This window comes from Panicum virgatum, chromosome 2N, assembly GCF_016808335.1.
Source record: "Panicum virgatum strain AP13 chromosome 2N, P.virgatum_v5, whole genome shotgun sequence".
Taxonomy (NCBI): Eukaryota; Viridiplantae; Streptophyta; class Magnoliopsida; order Poales; family Poaceae; genus Panicum; species Panicum virgatum.
The window spans coordinates 69521570-69546168 of NC_053146.1; the positions used below are offsets into that span (position 1 = coordinate 69521570).

The 24599-nt window shown below is 45.2% G+C and overlaps 5 protein-coding genes and 1 non-coding gene across 14 annotated transcripts; 4 read left to right on the plus strand and 2 right to left on the minus strand.

The window, feature by feature from the left end:
- The first annotated feature begins 1393 nt into the window (after positions 1-1393).
- LOC120662220 (pentatricopeptide repeat-containing protein At1g13040, mitochondrial-like) lies at positions 1394-5661 on the plus strand. Of its 4 annotated transcripts, none has more exons than XM_039941364.1 (4): positions 1394-3915; positions 3999-4048; positions 4418-4516; positions 5042-5661. In XM_039941364.1, the coding sequence occupies exon 1, from the start codon at positions 1847-1849 to the stop codon at positions 3833-3835; it is 1989 nt and encodes a 662-aa protein (XP_039797298.1). In that variant the 5' UTR covers positions 1394-1846; the 3' UTR covers positions 3836-3915; positions 3999-4048; positions 4418-4516; positions 5042-5661. The 4 variants fall into 4 exon arrangements, with proteins under 4 accessions (XP_039797298.1, XP_039797297.1, XP_039797296.1 ...); XM_039941363.1 differs by having other exon boundaries at positions 4424-4516; XM_039941362.1 differs by having other exon boundaries at positions 1394-4048.
- Positions 5662-7540: 1879 nt separating this feature from the next.
- On the plus strand, positions 7541-8985 carry LOC120662221 (galactinol synthase 2-like). The gene is made up of 2 exons (XM_039941365.1): positions 7541-7963; positions 8040-8985. Exons 1-2 carry the CDS (start codon positions 7661-7663, stop codon positions 8688-8690), a joined length of 954 nt encoding a protein of 317 aa, XP_039797299.1. The 5' UTR covers positions 7541-7660; the 3' UTR covers positions 8691-8985.
- Positions 8986-12324: 3339 nt separating this feature from the next.
- On the minus strand, positions 12325-17165 carry LOC120662222 (transcription factor TGA2.1). 6 transcript variants are annotated; one of them, XM_039941371.1, is made up of 10 exons: positions 16964-17165; positions 15844-15890; positions 15553-15733; positions 15063-15146; positions 14920-14979; positions 13882-13959; positions 13737-13788; positions 13340-13611; positions 12996-13241; positions 12325-12849 (listed from the first exon to the last, which is right to left on the minus strand). In XM_039941371.1, exons 3-10 carry the CDS (start codon positions 15616-15618, stop codon positions 12703-12705), a joined length of 1005 nt encoding a protein of 334 aa, XP_039797305.1. In that variant the 5' UTR covers positions 15619-15733; positions 15844-15890; positions 16964-17165; the 3' UTR covers positions 12325-12702. The 6 variants fall into 6 exon arrangements, with proteins under 6 accessions (XP_039797305.1, XP_039797300.1, XP_039797302.1 ...); XM_039941366.1 differs by having other exon boundaries at positions 13725-13788; XM_039941368.1 differs by having other exon boundaries at positions 13725-13788; positions 15553-15681; positions 16964-17129.
- A 300-nt stretch (positions 17166-17465) lies between these two features.
- TRNAA-CGC lies at positions 17466-17538 on the plus strand. Its single transcript has one exon. It is a non-coding gene; the product is annotated as a tRNA-Ala (tRNA).
- Positions 17539-17978: 440 nt separating this feature from the next.
- LOC120662223 (rhodanese-like/PpiC domain-containing protein 12, chloroplastic) lies at positions 17979-21734 on the minus strand. The gene is made up of 8 exons (XM_039941373.1): positions 21427-21734; positions 20828-20950; positions 20543-20634; positions 19935-20035; positions 19738-19848; positions 18665-18773; positions 18410-18460; positions 17979-18308 (listed from the first exon to the last, which is right to left on the minus strand). Exons 1-8 carry the CDS (start codon positions 21662-21664, stop codon positions 18228-18230), a joined length of 906 nt encoding a protein of 301 aa, XP_039797307.1. The 5' UTR covers positions 21665-21734; the 3' UTR covers positions 17979-18227.
- A 246-nt stretch (positions 21735-21980) lies between these two features.
- On the plus strand, positions 21981-24214 carry LOC120662977 (SNF1-related protein kinase regulatory subunit beta-1-like). Its single transcript, XM_039942017.1, has 4 exons — positions 21981-21995; positions 22457-22686; positions 22886-23048; positions 23530-24214. The coding sequence occupies exons 1-4, from the start codon at positions 21981-21983 to the stop codon at positions 23842-23844; spliced, it is 723 nt and encodes a 240-aa protein (XP_039797951.1). The 3' UTR covers positions 23845-24214.
- Positions 24215-24599: the final 385 nt, after the last annotated feature.

The window sequence follows — 24599 nt, forward strand, 5'->3', positions numbered from 1 at the left end:
GCGAATCCAGACACAGCACACTGTTGTTGGTTGTTGCATTGCACCCCGCCCGCCCCCGCCCGCCAGGCTCAATCATGCATGCACTATTTTTATTCCTTTCCAACAATTCACCTTTTAGTTTTTTTTTTGAGTGACAATTCCACCTAGTGGTAGTGGTAGACGGTAGTAGTAGGCAGGGATTACAATTCCGTTTTTACTGTTCCGAAATTTCGTTTTTTGACTAAAGTTTGACTTTCATATTTTTGAATTTGAAACCGAAATCACCCATTTTCCGGACCGAAATTCGCTTCCCGGTGAGTAGCGAAAACGGAAAAAAGTACCGAAATTTCGGTCTTTCCGACCGAAACGGTAAACCCTGGTAGTAGGTGAGTTTTCCGGCCCATGGCAGCCCAGGGCCTCACTCATTCCAGCCTACTACGAATACTCATAAAAAACGGTTGCCGCCGCCGGCAGCTGATGAGTGGATGGTCACGGAGGCCTGATCACGGGTCACCCAACCCAATAAACCCGACCCGATCCACCCGAAAAAAACCCGACCCGGCCCGACCCGACCAAGTGACTGGTCGGGTACGGGCCGAAATTTTTGATCCGAAACTCAATAAAACTCGATCCAACCCGAAAATTACACACAAAATTGCGGGCCAACCCGACCCGACCCGACTATGTCATGGGTCGGGCATGGGCCAATATTTTTTGACCCGAAACCCGAAGTGACCCGACCCGACAGATGATCAAGCACGCATAGTAATGGCCGGCAGATCGAAAACAGATCCAATGCAAGAGAAGAGTATGTAGTATATATGCACATACTACGGTTGCTTGGAAAGCAATGGACACTCACCGGTTGACATACAGGAGAAGCTCAGTTCGTCTTAGCTTTGCTACTAGCTCCCGTTGCCCACCCCCATGGCATATGGCTCGATGCCTTGCTAGATTAGGTCTAAGAGGCGAGGCTATAGTTTAGTTTGGTAGCTCAGCTCGGCATCAGCCTTACCTGACCTCGTGGACACCTTTGAACAATTCACGGCACATGCTCTCTAGTCTAGGGCTTGAAACCCGTTTCATACCTTCTTCCTTTCCAACATTTTTTTTCTTTCAGAATTCTCTTCCTTTCCAACAATTCCAACACAAAAAAGCACCTACCTGCAAAACAAAAAAGGTTGCTTCTTCCATCCTGCGTAGGCCTGATTTGGGCCCAACCTGATTGGTACTCAGCCCGGCCTGCAAAGCATGGCCCTTCTCTTTCCCCGCGTCTTTTTTATTTTTACATTTTTCAAAAAAAAATACAGAAATATATTTTAGTTTTCAAAATTTATAGTTCTGTACCTCTACCGCCCGACAGGAAACGGACTGTCAGCAGGCCGTGTGCCAGTCAAAGGATCCCAACACTGTAAAGAACAGCCTGGCCCAGTGAAGCCCAGCAGAACCTGGAGCGTCGCTTCCTCCTCGTCCTCGTCTCCGCCACCCTCCTCCCGCGCCGTCTAACCGGGAGCCTCCACCCACCCAAGCACGGCAGCCGTCGCCGAGCTACTCCTCGCCATTGCCCATCCTGCTCCTCCTCCCCCTCCCCGCATCAGCTAGCATCTGATTCTTTAATGCCTGGTGGACTGCCGATCTAATCCACCAATCCGTGCCTCCGGTTTGGTTCTACTAAGCTCATCTTTCTTCTTCGTCTCCATCCCGCAGAGGCTAAATCTCGGATGCGGCCGCTGGAGTTGGAACCCGAGGCACTGGTCAAGCTTATCTATCGAAAAGATTGGGGGCCCAACTCAACTTCCCATGCCCGGCACTAAGCCCGCCCCTGTCGGCCAGGTGTTCGACCAAACTCCCGGAAGAGGGATCTGTTATGTTCTTGGCCAAACGACCGCCTTGGTCGTCTCAGATTACCTGGTTCTGCGTCCGCCGCGCCGTTTCCTTGATCATTTCGTGGAGGAGGGTGTGGTACAGTGGCGGCGGCGAAAATGCCACACCACGGACCTCTGGGCGGCTGTCGGAGCTGTTCTGGCCGGTGCGGGTGCACGTCAGTAGCGCTATTGGGAGAGCTTTGGAACTGGGGAGGTGGTCAGATTCGGTGGAGCTGGAGCTGGAGAGGCTTCATGTCGACCTGGATCCGTTTGTTGTCAACAGGGTGCTCCGGGGTTTGTCAGACTCGGAGACTGCCGTTCGGTTTTACTGGTGGGCAGAGTCTAGGCCTGGATTTGACCATACACAGTTCGCGATAGCATACATTGCGAGCCTGCTGTTTATAGATGGTAACTTTTCTCTGCTGTCAGAGTTCCTTGAGCGAGTGAGGAGTCAGGGGGTGGCACTGCATCGCTCTCTCTATAGGATCCTCTTGTCCGGCTATGTCCGGGCAGGCAAGTTCAATTCGGTCATCCAGACATTTGATGAGATGGTTACGTCCGGTTGTCGTGAGTTTGGCGTGGACTACAACAGGTTCGTAGGTGTCCTGGTTAAGAACTGTTGCTTCGATTTGGTGGAGAAGTATTATGGCATGGCACTTGATAAAGGTTTTTGCTTGACTCCATTCACTTATTCAAGATGGATATCTGCACTGTGCCAGTCACACAGGATTGGGCTTGTAGAGGAGCTTCTGGCTGATATGGATAAATTTGGGTGCTTTCCAGACATTTGGGCATGTAATATATATGTTGACTATTTGTGTAGACAAAATAGGTTGCATGATGCCTTGAAGATGCTGGAGAAGATGGGGATAAAAGGAACCGATCCAGATGTTGTCACATACACAACAGTTGTTGGTTGCTTATGTGATAATAAGCAGTTCGCAGAAGCAGTCGAGCTTTGGGAAGAAATGGTGAGGAGGGGCCTTAAGCCTGATACCATTGGTTGTGGTGTATTGATATTTGGGTTGTGCAAGAATGACAAGATCGATGAGGCTTTTGAGCTAGCGTTGATGATGTTGAGTCTTAATTTAGAACTCAGTGTATGTATTTACAATGCCCTGATAAGTGCTTTCTGGAGATCCGGAAGCATCGGCAAAGCCTTCAAAATCATATCCTTCATGCGGAAAAATGGGTGTGAACCAGATGTTGTCACATATAATATCGTTTTGAACCATTACTGCGACACCGGTATGGTAAAGGATGCTGAAGACTTGATGAAGAAGATGGAAATGAGTGGGGTAAATCCTGACCGGTACAGCTATAATCAAATGTTAAAAGGATTATGCAAAGCTAATCAACTGGACAAGGCATTTGCTTTTGTTGCTGATCATATGGAAGTTGGTGGGTTCTGTGATATTATATCCTGTAACATATTGATTGATGCATTTTGCAAGGCAAGAAAGGTAAACTCTGCATTGAAGCTATTCAAAGAAATGAGTTATAAGGGAATACAGGCAGATGCTGTGACATATGGAACTCTGATTAATGGTCTCTACAGTGTAGGATATCACAACTTAGCTGAAGAAACTTTTGAGCAGATGTTGAAGACTCAGATTGTTCCTAATGTTAATCTGTACAATATTATGCTCCACAACTTGTGTAAAGCTGGTCATTTTAAACGAGCTCAGGAAATTTTCTCGCAGATGCTTCAGAAGGAAGTACCGCCAGATATTATTACTTTTAACACACTCATATATTGGCTTGGAAAAAGCTCAAGGGCAATTGAAGCCCTTGATCTGTTCAGAGATATGAGGACTAGAGGGGTAGAACCTGATAGCTTGACGTTTAGGTATTTGATCAGTGGTCTCCTGGAGGAGGGGAAAGTTACACTGGCTTATGAGGTATGGGAATATATGATGGAGAATGGTATCATTCTTGACAGGGATGTTTCGGACAGGCTAATCAATGTGCTTAAATCAAAGAACAAGTAGGAGCTAACCTTCTGGAGAGCTTCAGCCTCTTCGGGATCTTTCGCCTGGTTTAGGCTCCATGAAGCTTCTTATCATCAGAGGTCAAAGGCCATTGCTTCTAAGCTCATTGCTGTGTTATTGAACATAGCTTGGCTGAGTGACTTTGTTTCAATGCATGCATCAGTGCTGGTGGACCTGACCAGAAAGAAGACCAAAAGATAAACAGAGGGCAAGGTATGTTTCAGCTTGGCCTTCTGATTCTTTTGAGTAAGCTTTTTATCATATATTCACTAGGCATTCAATTATCTAGGTAACTGTAGTTGAATAAGTTTATCAAAAAGTCTAGGTACTAAGGTAGTCTGATTCTTGCAAGTTAACTATACAAGATTATCTAGAGCAACAATGCCAAGGTAATGTTTGCTATGGTGCATGTGAACCATGCCTTGTGCTAACTGAAGACCTGATGTTTTAGACGTGAATTGAAAATTGTCACACCCGTTGTAGGGATCTTTTGTCTTTCTGAGTTCTTATTTAAATTTAGTTGTTGTATGGTTTGAAAGTATTTAAACTTGGGAATTTATCCAACTCAAATTTCTCTCAAAGTTGCAGGTGTGGTTTTTTATCAGCAGGAAGTTTTTCTCTAACTATTTCATGACAAAGTTTGTGAAGTGGCTCACATCAGCATAGAGAAGGCACTGCAAGGTACAGCAGCTTTACCTTCTCTGATAAAATTCGTTACCTTCTTTAAATGAAATTGCCTTTGCACTGTAGTCAAATACCAAAGCACAGCATTTCCTGCAATACACCCAGAATATTGTAGTTTATTACTAATTTTCCAGACATGCAATGCATGGACTTGCCACTGCACTTTACTCGAAACAAATAAGTATGCTTACATGTATTAAAGACCAAGGTTTGCACTTCAGGTCAGGTGTAGCCCTAGATTGACAGTGTGCTATATACAAGTGCAACCTGATATATGTAATGAAAATCCACGCTTGAGTGTCTGATGACTATCATGGCCTGGGTACTCAAATGCTGACTCTGACTGCATGGAAGTTACTTGTCAACTTGGGTGTGATTTTATCTCCAGTGCCAACTGAACTAGCATGCTTTCGCATTCTTCAAGTTCCTGCTATACATAGTATTGTCTTCCCCCTTTTTTCCGCTACGGGAAGGGAAGCATTACCTGGTGTCCTTAATATGAACTTGTCTGCATTTGGACAGGCTAGCTTCAGTGAACTAGTGCAATGTGCTTCATCAATATCATTAGGAGCACTGTACTATGGGGATGAAGGGTTATGGCAATTGCCAACTAGGTCAACAGAGTTTGATAGCGACACCTAAGGAATTGCTTCAGTGCAACGAGGTTTCCTGGTCAAAATGTTTGTTGGTACAGATAAGTAAGACGCTGATCTGTTGTGCTCAGCTGAGGCCAGGGGCGGAGCTAGAAAGGGGCCATCCAGCCCGGGCTAAACCAGTGAATAATATATACCATGTTAATTAAGATTATATTAAAATAGTACTGCTTTGGTCTAAATTAAATACTATACAGGCTTACGTGGGATGAACCGCCCCTGTCCTGTATGCTGCTCTCTGTTGTAATATGTACTAGAGGAGATGATGCCAGATGCTCTATGTGTTTGGTATTGAACTGTAGAAGTTTTGATGTTTATACGTCCGGGATTTCATTCCTCAGTTTTGATAGTGGAAGGAGTTTGTAGTTGGCTAGCTGCTGATAAAGAAAAGAAGCATGATGTTGGATCTGTTGTACAGTATGTTGGAAACATGAAGACGATAATTCATTCATATCGGGAATAACATGATTTGCTTGTGTTTTGGAACTACTAAGTGGTACTAGTTTGTCCATGTGAAGGCGTTGTCTCGCTAATTAATCACTAGTAATGAATGGCACATGTACTGTATGATGCGATAATTAACATCAATCTCCATCGCTTTGACTGGGTTGGGTTGGGTCCTTGAATCAATCCAATCCATGAAGGAGATGCATGGAGATATGGCCACCTGCTGGCTGCTGCTGCGTTTTGTCGTACGCGCGCGCGACCTGTACTTTCGTCTCGTCCCCATGGCAGGCTGGCATGGCACCAGGGCAAGGCCGGCTGCTCTAATACCAACGCCGTCCAAATCGTCGATCGTGCACGTCGTCGCCGGCTGATAGGTGCATGTGTCATGGTACGCACGCACGCGTCGCCGTCTCGTGGGCGGCCGGTGGCTGAGGATCGGATAGATGAACCGACCACGGGACAGAGACGATCGTCATCAGTCACCAGGGGTCGGTACGGCCGTTGCCATCCACCTAGACCACCGGTACATATTCCCTCCGTACATGAAGTCCTCCGAGACAGAGACATGGTGTCCAAAACACAACTTTAATTTCTTATTTTTTAAAAAAAAAATAAGAAATAAAAAAATGATATACGTAAATTTTTATGAAAATATTTTTCAAGACAAATCTATTCATATAATTTTCATATTTGTAAACACAACAACTTAAAAATTATTGATGATTTATATTTTCAACGTTTGACTCAAATCTTGTCTAAAACGATTTTCTTTATCAATACGTAGGGAGTATGGTACCACTCCTACTCCTAGTTGTCAACCTGATCGAAGCTCACCGGCCGCCTGACGGTTGCGTCTCTTAATTATATATTTCTATTTGACCCTGAACCAAAGGAGCTGGAATCTAACAGAGGCTTCTGCAACTATCATATCGCCAGCAGGTTGCTCCATCGCAAAAGCCATCCATGCGATGGCCATGTTCCATCTGATCTTCTCTGCTTCTGACAACCACCTGCATATATGCATTGGAATATACATTAGATTCTTCAGAAGAAAGAAAAAAAAAGAGAGAAGACCTGCTTTTGATCGAAGAGATCAAATAATGTACTAGCTTCTAGTATATTCTGATGATTCATTGCTGCTTTATTTAGGGGGGAAAATATTGATTGGTTGTATAAAAAAAAGGCACGCGACACCCGGAAGAACTATGGTCAACAATCATATATAATACTCCATCTAGGAGTACATGTGACACCTGCAACTAACCGTCAGATCATCAAATGGATGATGCATGTGGTCTTTGTTTTGGAAATAAAAAATAGATAATAATGTGATCTTTAAAATCAAGGCACCGAATAATCCCATTTCCGTTTCACGTACATACGGTTTCAGAATTCAGATAGGGAAGGTTATTGACGTGAATTGAATGAAATATATATAGTAATCCGGAATCAAATAAAAGGACATTATTAGAATATATAGCAAGAATCAATCGCATTCAAAGAGTGAGAATATACCGTTTATCCTATCGTCCATTCCTTATCCAGGTATACACAGTACTAGCTGATGAGCTTATCCAACCGGCGGCCTTAATGATCAGCAGGGCTCACGTACGCGCGCGGCAATGAGAAATATATAATTTTTTACTTACTCAAAAGCAGTAAATAATCCAATCTTAAGCATAGTAATAAATAAATTCCATTCCAAAAAGCAAGCAGGAGGAAGAGGGAATGGTCAAATGGAATGGTATGGTTGCCGTCGCGATCTCCAGCGCCTTCCCCTCCGTCCTTTGCATCGACGCCGTCCGGTCACCGGGCCCCGACACGCGTACGCTCAGCCGCCGCAACCGCCGCGCGCGCGATGGTGGACGACACCACCACACCAGACCGGCCGGCTGCCTATAAATTAAGAGCACTTGCCCAGGCATCATCGTTCATCATCAAGCACAACGTACGAGAGCGTAAGAGTTTTCTGGAGAGTAGCTAGCTAGCTAGCTAGGGATCGGATCGGAGGAACACGTACCCGGGCAACACCTAGCCTGCAATGTCGTCGGCGTACAGCAGCAAGCAGCAGGCGGCGGCGAAGAGAGCGTACGTGACGTTCCTGGCCGGCGACGGCGACTACTGGAAGGGCGTGGTGGGGCTGGCCAAGGGCCTGCGCCGGGTGCGCTCGGCCTACCCGCTGGTGGTGGCCGTGCTCCCCGACGTGCCGGAGGAGCACCGCCGCAAGCTGCGCGACCAGGGCTGCGTCGTCCGCGAGATCCAGCCGGTGTACCCGCCCGACAGCCAGACGCAGTTCGCCATGGCCTACTACGTCATCAACTACTCAAAGCTCAGGATCTGGGAGGTATAGATGCAATTATTTGTTAACCATGCATATATATGTTTGTAAATCAATCAATCATATTAACATGCACATGCAGTTCGTGGAGTACGAGCGCATGGTGTACCTTGACGCGGACATCCAGGTGTTCGACAACATCGACGAGCTGTTCGAGCTCGACAAGGGCCGCTTCTACGCGGTGATGGACTGCTTCTGCGAGAAGACGTGGAGCCACACCCCGCAGTACAAGATCGGTTACTGCCAGCAGTGCCCGGAGCCCGTGGCCTGGCCGGCCGCGGAGCTCGGCCCCCCGCCGCCGCTCTACTTCAACGCCGGCATGTTCGTGCACGAGCCCAGCCTGGGCACGGCCAGGGACCTCCTGGACGCGCTGGTGGCGACGCCGCCGACGCCCTTCGCGGAGCAGGACTTCCTCAACGTGTTCTTCCGGGACGTGTACACGCCCATCCCGCCGGCGTACAACCTGGTGCTGGCCATGCTGTGGAGGCACCCGGACAAGATGCCGGAGCTCGGCAAGGTCAAGGTGGTGCACTACTGCGCCGCGGGGTCCAAGCCTTGGAGGTACACGGGGCAGGAGCCCAACATGGAGCGCGACGACATCAAGATGCTGGTCACCAAGTGGTGGGACGTCTTCAACGACGACACCCTCGACTACAAGGGCGACGAGCCGCTGCTGCAGGCTCTGGCGGAGGCCGGCGCCGCCAACTACTTCCCGGCGCCCTCGGCAGCCTAGCTGCTACTAGCATATGGATCTGATCGGCCGCCGGCCAAATTAATTATTATCATTAGGGGGTCTGATCTACATGCATACAGGTTTTTGGTATTGTACATCATGCATGAGTACTACATACCTAGCTACCAAGTTTAAAAGTATTCATCAGGTTATCTATCGATCTTTTCTTTAATTTTGAGTGTGGTGAAAAACTAAACAAGGAAAAAAAAAGAAGGAAACAAGAGTTGAGTTTGTACGTACTGCGTGCATTTTGAAACCAATTAATAATAGTATAAATCTTTTTTTCATATATTTATACTTTTGGCTCATGCATGCTTGAGCATTATTGGTCAGTTCTCTTTATTTAATTTCTTGCTGCTTTTATTTGTTGATGAGTTGATGAGTAAATAAATTAGACACCGTATCTTATGGAAACCAAGCTCTCTGTGGAAACTTTGGAAACTTTAAAGGAGGCCACTGGATCTCCATCTAAGAGCAGCGGAGAGAGGTGGGAAATTTTTTCATCTAGCCGCCCGCCTCCCCCTCTTCGTTGACTGCTCATTTTGCAATTAGCTCCCTCCCTCCCGTTCACGGACGCGCCGTCCGCCTCCGTTACCCTCTGTCACGAGCGCACGGGCCGCGCCGTTCTTCGTCTCGCCCAAACGCCGACGCCTAGGGCTTCCTCCGCCCCATGACGCCTCCGCGCCCTCCCACAGCGCCGCAGCACGATCAGCAAGGGCGATTAGCAGCACCCCGTCCGTTCCGTGGCCTAGGGCAAACCGCACCGTATGTGAGACAAATCCTCCAGTGCCGGTGGCGTACTCCAGCGCCTGCAGAAGCGGGGGTGCCCTCATCGCAAGGGAGCGGGGCCGCCATCGTCGCACGGGTCGCCCCCTTGGATCAGATGGTGGCATCTTGCTGGATGCTTGGATGAGATGTTGAGCACGCTTGTCCCATGTTTTTTTTATTCTTCTGAGAAGTAATATGCAATGGTATTCAGTATATGTGCCCAATATTCAAGGTAGTTTCAGTTTGGGTTGGACATGTTGTTATGTTTCCTAAAGAATTCTCATCCAGTTCACACAAATTGTTGGTCTGGACACCCAATTGTTTGAGACATGTTTGCCATCCAGTTCACACAAGAATTCTCATATCTGAATTCACTCAATCAGAACCTGTACCAAACTGTCACCACAAGCAATAATTTGGTTTGCACTTGAGTCAATCTCATTATCAAATGACATAACACAATTCCATTACATATCTTCATATGACAGTGTACAATTCAATCGAAATCATTTAAAGTGACAGAACACAATTCAATCTCATCAATTCTTTTTTGTACAAATTGACTGAATGTACAAACAACTTGTCAATCATTTTAGTACATAATTCAATCTCATCAATTCTTCCCTCCTGTTCATCTTCCTCTGTTCATGACCATGATCATGCTCCTGGTGGTCTATCTGATCTGTTGGATTGGCCGTTCCACGTGCTGCTGCTGCTGGCACAGAGCAATGAAGATGCCTTGTTCTCCCTCCCAAGTCCGATGCTGCCTGTCTTCGCATTTCAACCAGAATTTGTAAAATAAGAGTAAACCCATTCAGAGCAAGATAATATGTTAAACCCATTCAGAGAATGATGGGCAGAACCTGCAGAACAGCACCTACAAGGGGGAGACTGTCTTCTGCATTCTCATCTGCATCATGGGCCTTGTCTTCTTCTCACATCTCATCGGAAACATGCAGGTAGTAGGAATACATGTGAATTGCATTCTTAGCTAGCTTTTCCTGAATAATATCGCATCGATTGATTTGCATTGGTATATAGTACTGATCGAGTGACATACTGACGACAGATGAAATCGTTTCTGACAAATAAATCCTGCTGCCTGCAGACCTACCTGCAGTCGATGACGGTGCGGGCGCCAGGAATCGCCCTTGCTCGACAATGGGGCACCGGCGCGGCGATGGGAATCGCCGCCGGTGCCGCCAGCCCATCGGCGCCGCGAAAGGGGCAGTGGCGCTGTGAAAGGGCCCATCGCCCATCGGAGGCCGGCGGCGCTGTTCGAGCCGAAGGGCGCCGGCGCCTAGGGCAGGAAGCGGCAGCCTTGGTTTCGTCGCATGGTCCGGCGGCGAAGGAAACGAAACGTCTGACTCCCTCGGAGGCTAGAGAGGGAGGCAAACGGACGGGACGGAGGGGGTGATCCGCAAAACAGCCAGGTAAACGGTGGGTTGGTGCGGGCGGCTAGATGAAAAAATTTCCTACCTCTCTCTGCTACCCTCGGATGGGGATCCAATGACCTCCGTTGGAGTTTTCAAAATTTCCACAAACACCTTAGTTTCCATAGGATACGGTGCCAATAAATTAACCGCGTGTAACGTTTGATTTGGCCTGATGAAATGAGTCCATGTCCATGGCTTTGGACGATCGACCACCTAGTCTGCACTGCACTGCAGTCTGCAGCAGGCCGGCAAAGCATCCTGCAACGCATGTCTCCATTGTGGCAAATAAAGCCAGAGATAGATTTTTTTTTGAGAAAACCGGGTTTGTATTTCATTGATAATTTTGGTGATTACAACCCATTTTACAAAGACACTCTTGATAGAAGCAAAAATTACACTCAGGTCCTTGATAAAGCTGACGTGGGATGAGTTGGTTAAGAGAGACCTTAAGGATTGGAATATCTCTAAAGAGATAGCTTTAGATAGGAGCGCTTGGAGACTAGCTATCAATGTGCCTGAGCCTTGAACTTATTTCTTTTGGGTTTCATCTCTAGCCTACCCCAACTTGCTTGGGAAAAAAGGCTATGTTGTTGTCGTCGTCGTCGTCCTTGATAAAGCCAGAGATAGATGGGCGGCTAGGCGAGGAGACGGACTGAACCAGGAACGCCACACTGCCCTGCAGCTGGCCCAATGTTGCGGCGACACTTCGTTTCAGAAAAAAAAAATGTTGCGGCGACACGCTGCCTCATCGGCCGTTAATCTCTATTTCTATCACTCTGCTTCTCTACTTTTTTATTAATAAAGCAAGCACTGATTTCTTAATCCGTAAATCAAAGTTCTAATTGAAATTCGGGATCACCGCATGTTGAGTCAATGGTTTGAAACCATTTAGAATTGGCATTTGGAGTAAAATAGAAGAAGACCGAAATCCTCAACCGACTCATCCTATAGTAGACCGATGCAGCTGTCGTGTTCGCCGTCGGCAACCACACAAGGCGCATGGTTTCAGTGAGCCGCTAACTACAGGGCCGGGAAGGCGTGCGCCGTCGGCGACCGCCGCGTCAGCTGGGACGGGCTCCACCTCCACTACACGGAGGATGCAAACAGGGTCGTTGCCGACAAGATACTCCGTCGCTCTGCAGCTCTCAAACCTGACAGCCAGCAACCTCCAGATCAGACAAGGCAACATGCAGAGGACTGCAAAGTGTAAAACGGGTCCATATGGCAGGCACTTCACCCCATTTTTGATAGCAAGCTCTACTTCTGATCGTATGCAATGCAATGCAATTAACACGACACGAGCAACCACACCTGATGATCATCTCATGGATGCCTTCCACAGCTGCTGTCGTATCAGTATAATAAGGCCGCCACCCATCTGTAATAAACCAGCAGTCATAGTCGTGTTATGGTCAGAAACAGCAATCAGGTACAGAAACATAACCATTATGCATTTATGCCACATAACAACCAAGGGGAGACTCTTATTACTCTCTTCCCATTCTGCCCCCCATGTCCCAGGAGTTACATTTAGGACTAATAACTTTCTAACCATTACAAACAACAGACCACTGATCCTGATTCCTCTAATCATTATTGCTAATACACCCACAAATCACCATAACTTACAGCATTAACCTACTTGTACACCACTTAAGTACAATTTGGACCAAGCAGCAGCTAAAAGTAATTGTACAATCAAAAACCAAGTCACCAGTGAGCTGTAACTGTAATGCATCGTCGTCAATGAGTGCGCCATAGAATTCACCACACCAGCTCATGGAACTCAACATAACGGCAATCCTTGGTTATTCACGTGGCCTAGCAAGCCACAGAGAACTTAAAGCACGCAACCGAGAAAAATAGTCATGGATAGCAAGAAGAGCACGAGAAGCCTGTCGGATTGTTAGAATCCGTTGCATTTGATGCAATGTCTGCTGTCGCAGATTGTCGGCCTGCAGAAATTAAACAGAATTACTCTTCAGTTGTTTTTAAAGCAACAAAAACAAAACAAGCATTACACAGATAAGTGGTCGCCTAAAACCACATTGGTTGTTAAATGCTGACATATTTCCTACAAGGATAAGGAGACAATGCTTGCCTGCCGAAGAAAATTCTCAAGTGTCCCAAGTTTGCCCATGGCCATGGCCATCTGACCCATGTAGTTTGCCACATTGCCTGAAGAACCTGATGGACCAAGAGATCCAGCCAAAGTCTCTGCCAATGATTGCTGCAGCGCTTCCATGCCCTGTGACAAAGCATCCTCTGCCTGCTGGGAAGATTGCTGGAGGTTGGTCAATCCCAGCAATTGTTGCTCAGTTAGGGGCTCCAGGTGATTTGCTAAGAGCTGAAATTGAATGATATAGAGCAATCAGTAATCTTACATTTCTAGTGAAGGCATAGAAATAAAAAATAACAAAGCCTGAGAATGAATCCTTCGCTCACCTTTAAAAGCTCAGATGGACGAAAACCCCCAAGCCAGAGGAAGCACCTTTCTGCAGGTGTCTTCCACATGCCTGAAAGTATATGAAATACATCAGCCTTCGCAGCAACACCTTTGACCTTGAATATTTCATCATAATGTGCCATTATGCCATCTACAATAAGTCGTAGATCACTGTCACTTGCATGAGCATTCACTGCAGTCCTCAACTCATTTATCTGCTTATTCTGCTCCTCTAGCCATCTAGTATACTCTATGTCAAAAGTCAACGCTCCTGCAAAGATATGTTTATAATTTCAGATGCACTTCCAATGATTAAGACGACACCCAATCATGATAAATTAATCAAATCCAAAAAAACATTTAGAGCCACGCAGATATAATAACCTGAAACATTACCATTTCCACTCATGGCATGGGTTTGGTCGCCAGAGCTGGAAATGAAGATTCCCTGCAAGTAATATTCAATATTGTCAAAATAACACTACAAAGGTACCATTTTCCAAGCACCCGGTAAACATACATGCAGCCAAGAAATAAATACCTGCTGGCGAGCTTTCTGGAGTTCCTGCTCCAGTTGCGCAAGTTTCAGCTTACTGCTCTCTAGCTGTTGCACATATGCCTTCAACCAAATAAAAGAGAGACGGTAGGTTTTTAGTGGCCTAAGAAAAACATTCAATATAGTAGTCCTCATGGCAAATGAAAATGAATAAGTGGTAGAAACTAGCCACTATTTAACATAACCCAACTGTGTATTTATGGATAATTAAGGATTTATTGGAGTTTAAATTAAATGAAGCAGTCTCTTGCCTGTTGCATTGTGAGTTGAATTATAAATGCAAAGTGCCATTTATTGCACAATATACATAACAGAAAAGAAAACAGACTCGTAATGACATAAAACTACAGAACACAGTAACGTGAGGTTGAACATAACATTTTTTGACATATAAAATGGCAAAAGTGTATTTTTTTCATCCCTTAAGTATTGCAAAAGTGTGACATTCATCCCTCATGTTTCATTTGGTGCAAATCAACCCCTTAACTAGCTAAAATGGTGCATTTATCATCCCACCTTATTTTAACAATGGTTTAGTGTCATATAATATTGGTTAAGGTCATGTAATTATCTCACTATTCATGGCCTAGCCACATCTAATGTTAAGTCGATCGCTATAATAATTCGATGTGAATTGGTGAAGTTAATTTTTCGGATAAAATTTTTATGGGGTACCCAATTTAGAGAATTTACTGATTTTTTAGGCTTTATATCTTCAACTCAGCATATTACATTGCTAAGCGGAGATTAGTCAAATGATAGCGTGGCATAAACTGCCATTAGATTGCACTAAACCATTGTTAAACTAAGGTGGGGATGATAAATGCACAGTTTAGTTAGTTAAGGGGTTGATTTGCACCAAATGAAATATGAGGGATGAATGCCACACTTTTGTAATACTTCAAGGATGAAAAATACACTTTTTCCTAAAAGTAGGTACCCAGCTTAATCAGGCTGTATAAGTAGTGTATATTATTACCAAATAATAATTGTATCAGAGTGAGGATGAAAGTTTAGTGACACCTTTTTCCTCAGCCGACTTTTTCTTGCTGCCTCACGATTTTGGGCTAGCCGTCGCAAGGTCTACGATATGAAAAATGACTAATGCAGTTAGCAGTCAATCCATTGTTACAAAAGAACTTGATGAAAACAGAACTAAATATCACCTTTTGGTCCAAAGGTTTGTCGGACCTATCAGACCTATCTGAAGAATTAGAAGGCACAGCTGCCACAATTTGTCCGTTTTCCATCTGCAAATGTTTCGTTAGGCGTATCTAAAGCATCAGCAAGGCATACCAATTGTCTCATAAAACTGTCAAATTTACATGTATTGAATGCTTTACTCCAGTAAAAAATCTTTATAGAGAGGCACAATATTTGCTAAAAAAATATTGGTCAAGCAGAATGTATTGGCCTGTACTCTAGTAATTATGATACTTCAGAGTAGCAACTCAAATATTGAATGCTATGCTGGTATTGAATTTGTAGGCAGGCATAGTGTGGCAGACTTAAAGATGGTAGCCTATGTTTGGTCAAAAGAAAGTATATATCATAAGAATATGGAAAAACATGTAGATGTGATGCTCCAATAGATGGGATCAGCTTGAAATATATCCAGAGAAAAAAATAACATCATAACTAAGAAAAAGGAAATACCCTTCGATTCTTGTCGTTGTCTTCTAAAACAGTTGAGGTGTCAGTCCTTGAACTAGCATCTGCCATCACTGGGCCTTGCAGGCAAAGGTTACCAGGAGACAGCAAATCACTTTGCTATCTCCTTTGAAGTTGCAAGATGACGAGTGGCTTAATGTTTGATGCCATGGATCAATACTGAAATCTATTCATGCAGTGAAAAAGAAAGGAGGAGATTATATTTGTGAAATCAGTAGCACATAGCCTGAATTAATTTCATATGACTTAATGATGCACAGAAACACTAGTGCTTACTTGTTTCCAAGACAGTAGTTGCTCAGGCTTCATTGCAGTCATAGGATCTGCAGGGGAAAAGGTGGTATTCTATATTAGGAAATATAAGTACCATCTAAAGTTAACACATGGGAACGCAAATAACACAGCCACGTTGCTGTACTTTTGTCGATCCGGAGCCCTGCCCTACAACTACAAGGTGGCCAATCACCCGACCGGACCACAGCAACGAGGGTAGTGGTACAGCAGGACTCGACGTGGGGCACTAGGGTACGGGGATTCAGTAGAACATCCGGAAAAAAGGCTGTGCGAAATACACACACACTGCTGCTGCTGCTACTAGTCAACCAACCGCGTGCGCAGCAACAGGAATCGCAGCAGCCAGCGTATTTGAGTATCCAACCCAGAGAGACGGATTTCGGGGCTGAATTGCTGGCACAAAAGAAGGGCAATCCACCGAAGTAAGGTAGGGCTTGCTTACCACCACCTAGCGAGGGAGGCAATCGAAGCCCGGCTGGATCTGCACTTGCAGTACCAATCGAAGAGAGGTGTTGGAGTGGGGACGAGCGCGAGACACGGAAGAAGAATTCGAAGGAGGGCGTCGTGCTCCGGTGGAGGAGAGCCGGCGGGAGCTGAGAGCCTGGACCTGGAGCCTGGAGAAGGCGCCGGCGCTGACAAATTGAGGTGGGGAGGAGGGCACGGGCAGGCTGGTGGAGAGGATTCGAGTCAAGTAGTAGGCTGAGAGAGAGAGAGAGAGAGAGAGAGAGAGAGCATGGCCCTTGGGGGAGACCGCATCGCAACCGTCCAAGCTGCATCCAACGCACTGGAATCAGACAGCCGCCAACGCTGACTTGTTCCCCATCTGCTTGCTCCTTTGTCTTCAGTCTGGATGGACTTCCATTTTTACAAGCATCCGTGGTGGCAATCGAACGAGCAAATTCAACAAAAGTAAATAAATACAATTGGGAATCGAGCAGTGCGGGCGTGCGGTGTGGTGATGAACTGATGATACGTAACGAAGATTGCCTGCTAGCGATGCAGCCAGAGCCGCTGAAATCATGTCGATTGGGTAAAGCATGATGAACCCCAACACTAGATCGTCGTGGAATCGGAAGAGCGGAGAAACAAAAACTCAGCATACCATCCGTGTGTGATCGACGATGGCGAGTCTGGTCCAGCTTCGAGAAGGCTGATGCCTGGTGCTCGGGTGGTGGAGGAGGAGGAAGGCAGGCAGGCAAGGCGCCAAAGGGGAAGTGGTGGGAGCGCGGACTCGGCGCACGGGCGGCCGCGATCGATGGATGCGAGGGGCATGTGGGACCCGGCCGGCGGAGGAGCGGAGGAGGAGGGGGTGGTTGGTTGTCATCGCGTGAGCGTGACGTGATGAGACTTGCCGATTAGGTGGCTGCTACTCGGTTGCTTGGCTGGCTTTCCTCACCAACTGCTACTCCTCCCATCCATCTGCTGCTGCTGATGGCAATGTTGAAGGAGGGCAGGGTTTTAAAATGATTCGCTTCGGACTTGCCTGGGAGTCCAAAATATTTCACGCGATTAGTCAAAGCTGCCGTATACCGTATACGACATTTGCTTAAGCCCGGCCAGTAGGCACCATTCGAATAGAAAAGGTTACTAACACCACCAACAAAGGGGGTGTAGCTCATATGGTAGAGCGCTCGCTTCGCATGCGAGAGGCACGGGGTTCGATTCCCCGCACCTCCAACTTCTCCATGCATCTTTTTAATTGCCAATTTACTACTTTCATAACGCTTTCTAATCTGCAATAATAAGATGCTCATTCATTTTCACAATGCCCTCTAAATTGAGATAAGATGTTCACTTTACTTTCATATTAAACTTGATTTGCCATGACCGGTAAAGAATATCTAGACTCCATGCATCTTTTTCCGAACTGTTTTAATTGCCAATTTACTACTTTCATAACGCTTTCTAATCTGCAATAATAAGATGCTCATTCATTTTCACAATGCCCTCTAAATTGCTTTCTAATCTGCAATAATAAGATGCTCATTCATTTTCACAATGCCCTCTAAATTGAGATAAGATGTTCACTTTACTTTCATATTAAACTTGATTTGCCATGACCGGTAAAGAATATCTAGACCTCAGAATGGCCCACCAGAAATTTCCCGATGCCATGGTTCATCCAGCAAGCTATTTCCCATGTATCTCTTTTTTTATTGAAACAAAAGAATTTCCGTATACATTTCGTCCATAGGGGCTCTAAACTTCTAAGACACAGTGCCAGGAAAAAAAATTGAGCTCTGGATTCTGGCATTGGTCACAAGTCAAAACTATTGCCAAAATCCTAGAATGATGCCTTGTTTTTTTTTCTTTGCTTTGATATGAAAAATCTCCTGGGACATGTTCACGATTTCGATCAGGATCCTCTAGTAAGTTGGGACAGAGGAGTCGGCTTTAACCGCATAGGCATGGATCCCACCAGCAACGTTGTAAACTTTTTTGAAACCCTGCAAAATGATGGAACATGAGGATTACAATGCAATATCGTTTGCATATCGAATGAAGAGTAACAGCATCCTTTTGCAGGAGTTATAGACGCACTAATTACCTGCGACTGCAGCCATTTAGCCACCTGCATGGAGCGCATGCCATGGTGGCACTGAAACAAAACCAGATGGCAAAGAGTCATTAAGTCGCATTATGCAATGCTGCTAATGTATATAACAACGAAGTGTCCAATGCTACTTCTTTGTCCAATCGCCTAACCAACTCAATCTTATTCATAGTAAGCACCGGTGTTTTTTTTCCTGTTGAAGTTTAAACAGGTACAGTGCTGGTGCTTCAAGCATGGAAATGAATTTACCAGAACATAAGTGTCCTTCTGAGGATTAAACTCATCGGTCATAACTGGTCCCCAGGTCCCAAATTGGCGGAGCGGTAGAACTTTGAAGCCTGGAAGTGAAGCTTTGGCCCTGCCATGCAGGTAGTAGAAATTTAACATCGACCCAAAAGGAGTGAAAATTAAGAAAAGAATGGAATGTAATGGAATAAAACTAAATACAATAAAAAACTCGGCCGGCTGGGGAAAGACCGCCCCAACGGTATTGTCATACAGAGAAGAACTCTCGACGCCAGGCTGAGAAAACCCCCGAATCCCGGCCTCACCCAAGGCCTGCACCGTAACCTAGGCCGGCGACCACTGCCACAGCCCCCAGGCTGGGCCGCACCGTTACCACAGGCCGGGACATCCTCGAAGGGAGACACAGCGAGGGGATTTTTTTTGTGAGAACCAGGAGTCGAACTCCTGAGCAGTAGGGTCGCAGCTTCGAGTCCTACCACTGGACCAGAGGCCCGTTCTCAAAAACTAAATACAATAATGTATTAGCTGAATCAAATAACTGTCTGTACGTCAAATTCGTGTGCAGCAAGTACAAGAGGAATGACTCGCTCTAAAATTTGTGCAGCAGGGATGTTGCAATTATGAGGGGCTATATACTCAGAAGTCCATATGAAATAATGTTTGCTTGTTTTAACAGCTTTCGCCTGATAATTTACAAAGTTCATAATTGTTGAGCAATCTAACATTTATGATTCAGTGCATTATCTGTGAAATCATGACAATGTACGGATGGGACTCTTAAATGAGGACAAGTCCCAACTTTATCATTCTGGTTAACACATAACCTATCACCATCTTGCAAAAATAAAAAATAAAAATCATACAGCCATTGTATAAGTTATCGTCCTTCTTACCAGAATGCAAATATCAGCCAAGTATTTGCATCCTCATTCATGAATGCAGATCTAAAATTCAAGGACAAGAGCCAGACATATCTCACATATAAAGCTGGGGTACTTATGATAAATGGCATATTATTTTGATCACTGTGTGACTATAGCTGAGACAAAAGGAAGTACAATGGTGGAATGTCTTACACTTCATCAGGCTCCCGAACATCAATCAATTGAGCTTCTTCGAGAAAACTAGGATCTTGCATTTTCGTGTGAAGCTCTTCCGGGTCAATGTCTTGCAGAATGCATTGATCCCTGGCATTCAGTTAGAAAGATATCAGTTGCTGTTCATGCATACCAAATTACCATGATACAGTAATTTCAAAGTTACTGCCATCTACCTCTCAGCAAGAACTTGCAATAAATGCCATCCAAATTTTGTCTTACACCGTACAACTTTATTCAAAGGAGCACTAAATGCTGCCTCCTCGAATTCTGGAACCTGTAAAATGCAAGTTTGAAAGTTCAAACTACAACTGAACAAACAGTACAAAAGCATATAAATGCCAGGACATATGAATGGATGAAAACCTAGACAGATAATTTGTGGCAAGGCTTCCATTTTGATTTTTGACACATGGAAGAATGAAGTGGCTATACCAAAACAATAATATTTTAGTTTTTGTCTCATTATTGGACTGATGCTATGCTGCAGGCAACTCCTGACTTTTGCAAGGAAGAAGTAAATTCCTTGCAACACTAGGTAAGTCAACCGAGTGTCACAGTAGCCCAACACAATGTACTCTGTGAAGCGTAAAATTTTCAATTTCCTGTACTAATTTAATGGACACTACCCAGGTAAAGGAGATAATCAGTTAACAGCTACATTTAGGTAAACGGCAGGATTACTCAAACAAAAAACGATGTGCAAATGCCGTGTACTATTTTTTTGAAAATTATACTGTGTACTACTAGTAATAGTATGCTAGAGAACAAGTTAATGATGTACCATCTGTCCCTTTCGAACCCACCCAAGCATTCCACCATTTTCTTTTGATGGGCATAAGGAGTGCTCGACAGCTAAATCACTCAAGTCTGCCCCTGAAATTTTCAGAAATGTCATTTTCCTGGTAAATGCATATATATATATATATATATATATATATATATATATATATATATATATATATATATTCCCAAATAATCGAAGTTGTGTATGTATATCACAATGCAAGCTAGATTAAAAGATCATCCGAAAGTACAGATAAAAGGCAGTATAAGAATCAGAAGGTACCTCCTGCAATGATGCTCTTTTCAAGATCTACCAGAAGCCTGACATCCTTGTCACCAACAAGCAAATGCTGGACTAGCAACTCTTTCCCCTCTCTCTGAGGGCTACTGGCAGCGGTGCAGAAAACTAAGCAGCAAAGCTTCGTTTCAGTTACTCGATAGTGACCAGTAACCAGAAGCCACGTTATAGTGGAAACATTCATTTCCACCAGGTGAGGTGGCCTTGAATATAAGACAGAAAATTACACAACTGAACAAAATGCTAATAGCACTCAGTTTGCTTGAAACCAAGTGACAAATAATTTCCTTAGCATGTAACAACATAATGTGCGCGTAACTAACTATACATGGTACTAACTGAGAAGTCAGAACAAGCCCCAGAATAAGCTTCACTAAGAAGTTGATTCATTCCGATGGCACGTGCAAACCGTAGAATCTGGTGAACAGGATACTGATCGCAGTAGTAGAAGGCTACACAGTTAATCCAGAGGAAGAGAGACAAAACAAAACACCCCTAGGCGAGAAGACAGCGAGAGCAAGCAAACCCCCTACCCTAGAATGAATCATTTGACCAGTGACTCTTGAGAACCGATCCTCACTCACCCCGCGTGGTAGGCCTGGAGCTGGTGCCGGTTCCCCCGAGACGCGAGGGCGCGTTCCACTTCCACCTGGCGGAGAGGGAGGCCCTCGCCCTCGGCGGCGGCGGTGCAGACGCCAGAGGCGCGAGGGCGGCGAGCGGGGTGAGGCGCGCGAACCTCGCGAGCGAGGTCGCGGGAGCGGAGGAGGGGGACGAGGAAGGGCACGGGAGCTGCGCCGCTGCGCGGGCTCGAAGACCGAGCATGGCCGCTGGAGCGACGGAGGGGAAGAGGGGATTTTCGGTTGCCGGTTTGGGGGATCGAGTTCCGAGGTGGATGGCGTTCCGTTCCGTTGGACACTTCTTCTCGCCTACTCTTCTAGACTGGGCTTGGGCTTTGTTTGACAAAGGGCCGATGCTCGTGGGCTGAAAGCCCTCTTACCACCTGGGTTTTTTGTTTGGGCTGGGCAAGCCCAGGCCCACGCGCACTGGTGGTGGGACGACTGGCTGGGAGGCACGTGTCCAACCGACGCAGCAACCAGCAACCCCGCCGGGGAGCCCCCCGAGGCCGCACTCGCCGCGCATGTTCGTGCCCCAGGTACGATCAGATCACGTCCTACTTCTTGTTTCTTTTATTTGGCTTTGGTATCATATATATATTCATATATATCGATCCTGGTACGGGAGTTTTATTATTATTTGGCGTGTCGTGATTCGCATGCAAGAAACAAGTCGTGGTTTTAATAATTTGTTGCGAGCTGGTTGCTTCGATTGTTTCAGGTTTGTTGAGGGCTCTGGAAGGCATTGTCATCCTTTTTTGGGGGGTGTTTGGTTCAGCCTCTCTTTTTTTCTCTGTCACTCAAATGTTTTTTTCTTGAGCGAAACTGTCACTCAAATGTTAATTAGTTGTCTGAAGATACGTTTGGTGTACCTGAAATTTTCTCCATGTCTGATAATCAAGGGATGTTTGCTATATATATAGCCTTCTTCATCTCCTGTGCTGTGCATAATTAACCTCTAACTTTTATTTCTTCATTGCACAAACGCTTCCTGTTGCAGAAACTCATTTCCCCAGTAAATGAGTTGACATCTTTGATATTTCAGAGTCCTGTAGCTCCATTGCAAAGGGCTGCAGAAGTACCTCCTCCTGTGTTTAACCAAATATTGATGAATCAACAACACGACGATTCTGATGGCCCGCCTCAAAAAAAAATTCCTACCTTGCTCACGTGGACTCTTGGAGGGAGGAACATCCACGTAGAAGGATCATGGGATAACTGGACATCAAAGTAAGTACAGTCATCAAACGGACGATTCTTATCCATATATATATGCAATCCATTTTTCATAACCCTGATTCTTATCCTTATATATAAACAAGGGAGTTGATATGATTATGATTCTGTTATATATATATATATATATATATATATATATATATATATATATATATATATATATATATATATATATATATACACGTCACAGGAAACCTGTCGAAAAGTCTGGAAAGGATCACACCATTCTGTTGATGCTTTCATCCGGAGTGCACCGTTACAGATTCATTGTAGACGGAGAAAGAAGATTTATACCCGATCTTCCCTGCGAAACTGACAATATGGGTCAGGTTGTCAACCTTGTAGATGTCCATGTAAGTATTCTCCCTTTCATACCGACCGACTATTGGATTACCGCAGTAAAGTCATTGTTTGAGCTTGAGCTTTACCAAACACAACATGCTGCTTAGTGTTTATAATATATAGGTCGATTGAAAACAGATTTGACCACGAGGAATCTGGGCATATGTAAATGTACTTGGAAGATTTTCAGTTCTGCATACAATTTACATGATAAAAATCATAACAGCCGGTCAAGTCCATCTGTCTGAAACTACTGTTGTCGTTAGATCATCCTTTGTTGATTATTAATTGTTTCGAATCAATTACCTGATGACAGTACATAACAATAATTTCTGATTGGCCTTCCGATGGAGAGAAACCCGGCAGTTTGACTTACAAATAGCTAAGTTCCAAGAAAGAAATCAGGAATCAATAAAGAAACTGTTCGTGGGTGAAAAATTCAGTTGTCCATTGCATAAGTAATAATCTGACTCTTGTTTGTTTGCCATGCAGGACTTCATTCCTGAAAGCGTGGAAAGTGTATCTGAGCTCATGGCTCCGCCCTCCCCGGACTCCAGCTATGGTTTCCATGTTCCCGGTGAGAAGGAGTTCGCAAAGGAGCCTCCTCAGCTGCCGGCCCAGCTCTACCTCGGCGTGCTGAATTCTCGGAGCTCTGAAGAAGGCTGCGCGAGGCCGAGGCACGTCGTCCTCGACCACCTCTACATCGAGAAGGGCTGGGGCTCGCAGCCGCTGGTCGCTCTCGGCTGCACTCACAGGTTCCGCTCCAAGTACGTGACCTGCGTCCTATACAAAGCCATCGAGCGATAACCAGCTGAGCGCTAGCTGCTGCCGACAAATATATATGATGCAGCTTCATCCCTGAGCCAGCAACTAGCTAGCGATGGCAACGACTCATTCAGGTTTACAAGTCTTCGATCTCTGCTCAATTTGTTTATTATCTGATGATGACCTAAACAGGTCGGTACTGCAAAATGAATGTTTCAGCTGTCAGAGCTTAGCATTTCTGATCCTTCGTTTTTTTTTTGAGAAGATATTTATTTATCTATTGGATAATGATAGTTTTGACGGCGTGGTGCTGACGGCGGTGACGATGTCACTGTTTGTTGCTGGAGATTGTACTGCTGTGTTAGAAATTTTTTAAGCTTAATAAATGATCTGGCTCCATAAAGTTCCGAGGCTAATTGGGCCGAATCTCAGAGATTGATGGAAGATAAAAGCCCACGAGCACGTCGAGGGGTCGTTTTGAAAACTGCCAAGCTTGAATAAGTACTCGACTTCCTCTAAAAAAAAAGAATAAGTACTCGACTAAAATTTTGGCACTCCGCGTCTCAACCGCGTGGGGGCTATATACGTCATTTCGCTCATTTGAAAAATGCCAACAAACTCCCCATTATCCAGATTCCTTAGCTTTAGGGGCCCACATGTTGGCATCGTCCTGCAAAAGTCACCGGCCTGACCTGACCCTAACGGAGTAGTTGACAAGTTACTAAAATGCCCACAATTCCTGGCACCTTCATTGGACCAAGTGAAGTGATGATAATACTGACATCTATTCTTATCAT